The sequence below is a fragment of the Lepisma saccharinum genome, chromosome 19, assembly GCF_977018435.1.
Source record: "Lepisma saccharinum chromosome 19, izLepSacc3.1, whole genome shotgun sequence".
NCBI lineage: Eukaryota > Metazoa > Arthropoda > Insecta > Zygentoma > Lepismatidae > Lepisma > Lepisma saccharinum.
Genome location: NC_139247.1, coordinates 43,192,069 through 43,198,566, shown reverse-complemented (window position 1 = coordinate 43,198,566; position 6,498 = coordinate 43,192,069). Strand labels below are relative to the sequence as shown.

The 6,498-nt window shown below is 34.9% G+C and overlaps 1 protein-coding gene across 1 annotated transcript; it reads right to left on the bottom strand.

Annotated features, from left to right (window-relative positions):
• Positions 1 to 1,012: 1,012 nt before the first annotated feature.
• Positions 1,013 to 5,464, bottom strand: LOC146003125 (E3 ubiquitin-protein ligase sina-like). The gene is made up of 2 exons (XM_083141302.1): positions 5,340 to 5,464; positions 1,013 to 1,877 (listed from the first exon to the last, which is right to left on the bottom strand). Exon 2 carries the CDS (start codon positions 1,866 to 1,868, stop codon positions 1,104 to 1,106), a length of 765 nt encoding a protein of 254 aa, XP_082997428.1. The 5' UTR covers positions 1,869 to 1,877; positions 5,340 to 5,464; the 3' UTR covers positions 1,013 to 1,103.
• Positions 5,465 to 6,498: the final 1,034 nt, after the last annotated feature.

Below are 6,498 nucleotides of genomic sequence, written 5' to 3'. Positions count from 1 at the left end.
GCATCAATAACTCGAACACAAGATTTATCGATTCGATGTTCCTTCCTCGTTGCAATGATCTTGTAATTGTTGGTTTGAACGACTTGAACGCAAAGCTACCTTAGATTATGCATACGGTAATTGTTACCAGAAAGTTTGTTATTTCTGTTTATAACAGGGGGAAAAGTATATTCTATACAAAGATCCTGAGGCGCTTTGATTGCAAGGCGGCAGCTTTTCCACTGAACTATCAGAGAGACTAAAGGGGAATAAGTTCACGAATATTTAAGAGAATAACTAAAGGAAAATAAATTTCTCGTTTCCACATTTTACCATGTAATCTAAATAATAAACATTAGAGCTTTCAACATTTCAAAAATGTGATTGTTATGTGAGAGGGCACTCAACGTAAAGTCCTTGATTTTTATTTTATGTAAAAGATCATAACGATTAAAAATTTAATCTGGGTAACAAGTACAATAGTAATAATAATAAAATTGGCAATAAAATTAGTTTATAATAATAATAATTATTCTAATGTTCATATCACGTATTGACGACCCCCTCAAAAAACTTGTGGAGACGCCATGTCCATGACAAGTGCGTGTAGAGGAAATAATGTAATAACACATGATGTATGTACACTTTTGTTCATGTAAAGTGGCACATTCGACAGATCTAGAGTTTGCCTCTTCATCTGAACAGGAGTCTACAACTTCTGATCAGAAACTGAAACTATGGTAGGAGAAATAAAAACAAACCTTTTTCACATGTCAACATTCTATTATGAAAATCAAACTTCATTTTTTCATTAATTATTAAAGAACCATGGTTAAATGTAGAATACAATGATGATGAAATAAGAACTTAGAAACATACAAACTCATGCATATTGACACTTAACTACTTATTTACATATTATACATTTGAAATTAAATCACTGTGGTTAAAGAACTATGGTTAAATATACAATACAATGATAATGAAATAAAAACTTAGAAGGATGCAAACTCATCCATATTTACAACTGCCTAATTAGATTTACTGATATTATTATACACTTCAAATTAACATATTAACATATTATTAATTATATTATATTATTAACGAAACACAAGGACTTCTCACCGAGGCATGAGTTCCACTCGTACTTCAGCGAGAATGTCATCACAGTGTTCGGTTAGAGCGGGACAACTGCACGTTTCGTGCACACGATACATGCAACTGTATATGCCATTATCCAACAGTGTGGATAGGTCGAGAATGGACATCACTCGTCCAACTGTCCTCATGCACTTAAGGTACGGTATGCCATAGATTGCCAGCTTGGACACGAAAATCCTGGACTCCTCTCTGCTTCCACAGAGCATGACGAGGGAGTATACCGTCTTGCCATGGGCGCTGAAGAAGTGATAGAACACCCTCTGGTAGGCAAAGATCACCCTTCCGAACCTTGCCCCTGAAGGTAACCTGAGAGGGAGTCGCACCATCGCCACCGGCGCTATCTGCGGGTGCACGTTGTAGAGGTGCGTCAGAATGTTCACGGAAGTGAAGGTGAGGCGAGCTTGGCAGTTGGAGATTGGACAGTTGAAGAGCTGGTATCTGCAGTCTCGCTCGTGCGCTGGGAGACTGTGCACGCTGAGTAGCTCTCTGCAACCCAGTAGGAAGTATCTGCAACGGTGCAGCATGGATTTCGACAGTCGGTTCACCCCTGCGCGAACCCTTGTCCCGATGATGCCGGTACACCTTGTGCAGTTCTGCAGCTTGGATTTGCATCGTGGGCAGAATATGTGTCCCCTAACGCAGGCGTAATTAGGGACTCTCACGGTGTCGGCACAGGAGGTACATCCCAACAGCCTTTGCCAGTACGAACGGACAAATGCAGTCATGTTACAACCCTGCAAAGCAAAAACATTTGGTAAGTCAACCAACCACCCTTGTAAAATTGTTTGACAGCAGTATACAACAGAGTGCTGCAACGAGAGGTTTTCGCTCGAGAGCCTAATAGTTCGTACGGAAGACGCTGTGTGAGGAATTGAGAGCTTTTCGCTCGCTATGACGTCACGAGCGAATAACGCCCGACTGGGCAAAACGAGCGGCATACACTCGAAGCCCAGTAGCAGTGAGCCCGTCATTTCTCTGTAGTAGTGGACCCTCAAATATGGATCGTGAAGTGAAAGATGCAGAGAAATTGAAACTTGGTGAAGTCATCATCTCCCTGCTAAAATGTAGTTTAGTCTATCTTATCAATACACTGATACATGAAGATGAAATAGATGATTGTGGGCTGAAACTACCAGGACCGATACTTTACCTATATGTTTCTACGATTATTGTCACATTAAAATAATATTCCATTGTGTGCGCTAGAGGATGGGAAACTCAAACCATCACGAGCGAGTGAAAGTGGTCTCATGTAGTACTTTAGTATACAAGGTACAACACTTCAAAATTTCCCTTCCGTCGAATTGTACCACAGAACTTCAACATTTATTATTATTAATAATAATAATAACAACAACAACAAAACGTTAATTCACAGAAATATCAGGATTGATTCTTTGAACAATTAACAATAAAGCAGGAATAACAAATAATGATTGAGGCACTCCACGAAAATGGTCTTACTCCATGTAAGTAACAAAATGAATCAATCTGAAAATTAATGTTTTTAATTGCATTAAATGTTTGTGAATCCCTATATTTTGCAAAATTTACTACATTTAAAGCGTCACACACGTAACACACTTACATTAATACTTTTTGTGCATTCAGGCTATGTCATCATACTCAAGTATTGTTTTTTTTTATTTGTTAGCAGACACCGCAAAGTACTTCATAATTCTATGACATCAGTTCATTGTGAATATTTTAAATCAAACGCATGTCTAGATCTTTATATTTTGTGTTTGAATGTCACACACGTAACGTTGGAATTAACTGATAACGAATTTGTCTACATTTTTGCGAACAACTGTACGAAGTCTGAAAATGTTCGTCAACAGCTAGCTTTTAAGTCTTGCCAGAGAACGGATTTACATGTAACAAAAAAGTATTAGATATACGTATATAAATACTGAATTAAATTTGTACCAGAGCTTGAAGTGCAGAATGTTAATTCAGGGATCTTTGGATGAACCTTGGTGTTAGCTGGGGGATGATCCTCATATGCGTAGCTACGGGGTGTGCTGGGTGTGCCTAGGCACACCCTAATGGGCTGTTTTATCAAAGAGAATTAAAGACAGATATTACAATAGGAGAGAAAATAAGCGGTAGCTTGTAACAAGCTGAAAATGTCATTACTTGGTACAAACGTGTGCATTATCGCTGATGAAACGGGTGTCTATAGATTTTCGATTTTTTGATGTCATTGGAGAAAGAAGATATTTACTGCATTCTACTCTGTACTGCAGCGCTTTTCTTCTATACATGTCACAAGCTGCACGTGTGTGAGAGAGAGAGCTTTCTCCAAGCTTACTCAAGTTAAAACTAAATTAAGAGCAACTCAGAAGTAGGATAGATTGGAAGCCCTGCTCTTGCTATTTGTGGAACAGGAAAAAGCTTCGTCTATTGATGGAAATGAAGTTATTGATGAGTTTAAGAACATTGTACCTTTTGACAGACGTCTCTTGTTATAGATGACGTGTATTTTGATGTATTTGTTTGTAACATTTATGAACATTTTGTGTGTGTGTGTGTAATTTCTATGCAATTTGATTTTTTTCTACTACATATATTCAGAAATTTTCAACACTGTCATTTAGTGAATTTATATTCCTTTACAAACATCAGTGCAGTTAAAGAGCTAAGTTATTGTGTTGCAAAATATGCTATTAAAAAGGTACAAGACCTCATTTTTTTTTCTTTGTGCACACCCAAATATAAAGTTCTAGCTACGCCTATGATGATCCTACGGTTTCACATGGTGACAATGAGAAACTGGGTGTACCATCACCCCTCACTTCGAGCACTGATATGTAATGACAACTTTGGCAATTTCATTAAACAAACTACTCACATTGCTAAATAAAATGCATTAGGTTTATACATTAATTGTAATGCAAATATGAAATATAAAATGTGCTTTATGTTTTGTTACCAAAACAATGGATTACCAAATTTTGCTTTTAAGTGCTAAGACGTGAATTTCCTATTATGCCTAAAGACATAGGTAACTGTACTGTATTCCTATTCTGATATTATTTTACACCAACTCATAATTTAACAGACATTTAGCATATTTATGGAATGATTTTCTTTTTAAAAATTCACCTTCTGACCAGTGTGCATTGAGGTTTCACACCGGTAAAGCCAATCTCACGTACGAACCCCATGACCAAGAGTATGCGGATAATTCAGCTGGTGTGAAACTAAAGTTCAATCTATTACTTAAAAACAAAGTAAAATTATGAAGTGTAGTACAATTCAGAACGTAATTCAAATATAAGACAAACGTAGAATTCTCACACTGCAATTAATTTACATATGCCTACTGTATTAAAGATAATCAATCAGCAACATACATTTACGATTTACATAGAATCACACTGACCAGGAGTTTGATTAGTTTTAAGTGTTAAAATTCACGTTTTAAATAATACTTTAGTAGTATTATAAGGGAAATAATGACACATGAAATAATTTTGGACTTCTATTATTATTGTATTCTTGACAGAACTTCATAATTTACCTATTATTAGCGTATTATTGACAATTGTTTTTACTTGATGGGAGCATGCTATTTTTATTACATAGAGTTCAAGTGTGATAAGCTACTTGCTACACGGAAACCTAACCATGCTGAAATAATTTGCTTGAGTATATAACTTAACCATAAGGATGATTAACTTCAACTTGAGAATTACAAATCATAAGGGATAAGCAAATGCTATTACATAAACAAACAAGCGAACTAGATATATCAAATAAGCGAATGACAATTTGTTTGGATAATATTAATATAGTACAAGGGTAAATAGCTTAGTAATGTTTATGCTTTTTTCACACATACCCACATAAGGCATATATTATCAACAAATACGTAGATCAAATTTGTATTGTCTTTAACTCGTGTCGCATTTATAAGTTTTAAATGTTTTGAATCAGATGTCAAATAGATTCATTATAATACAGAATATAGTTTACTGATATCAACGTTTCTAGCTCAATGGTATGTTGTTTCTGATGTTTGGAAGTAATATAAAATCATTTGGAAGTAACATGTACTAATGATATACACAGGATAATGATACGAATTAAGCATTTACTGAATAAACAATATTTACGTTTTTGAAGCAAAGTATGAATAACTTTGCATGAACACACTAAACATTAATAACGAAATCTTCAGTAAAACTTACCTCTCTGCATTAGTCAAAAAACTTCTTAAATGCCTTTGTAACAAAACGTTATACGATTTCCATAACTTCACAAATTATGCTTTAAAACAACAAACTCCCATTTCCATACATTTACTGCGCATGCGTGTTGGAGTAGCTTGTTTATCTCAACTTCAGTTCCTAGGCAAATATGTATATTTTAAAGACCTTGTTTAAGGCATCGTAATGTATCAAGACGTCTAGATGTCGCTCGCTATAGTATCATATTTTAATAGTTAAATGCAAGAATTTCGAAACAACTTATAAGTTTTTCCAATAATGTAACGGATGTGCATTGGGAATATTGCTAAATTTGCTTGTATGGTGCATAAAGTTGTAAGTGAGAATAAATTTTCATGGTCCTAAGTTTAACATTGAAAACATTTTTAGAACACGTAAGTTCAATCTTTGCAACGCTCGGTTGCAATACACATGACCGAAATCCTTAGGAATTTGCGGAATGGAAACATTAAACCTATAGCGTTAAAGAATTTATAATATTATTATTACAGGACAATTATAAATTTCCGAATTTTCGGAATCTCTAACTGAAGTTTCGAAACTTTCAGTAATCGAAACAATGCTTGCAATGCTTGTATACTTTCTTTATGATATGCCTAAAGAGGAAGAAAACGACTTACAGTCAGAATATATAATATTGGATATTTAAATAGCCTGTGGTTGATGGAAACTGAGTTGTTTGTGTAATATTGTGGTAATATTAATAGTTGTTAATTCAGTGAGTACTGTTTTCAAAGAGAGAATTTTGTGACTTGAATTGAGTTAAACCCATATAGCCTACTTATTTAAGTTGAAGTTTAAAACTACGGAAAAAGGAAATATACACATCAATGTGATTTGCGTAAGGCCGTGGCGGATGCCATAGGTTATATGGAACTTAATAATCAAGTAGAAATTATAACGAATTTGGTAGAAGACAATGAAATTGTAATAGATGAAAACATTGTAGAAGAAACATCTAGGAAACAAGTTAAACGAGTCAGATCTTCTGAAGATGATCAAGTTCCAGCAAAAGCGGTAAGGATGGACAGGTTAGATAATAAAGATAAAGTAAACAAGTTTGGAGAAGGTTGAAGAGAAAATAATGTAGATAAGTGTAAAATACACATAATGGGACATA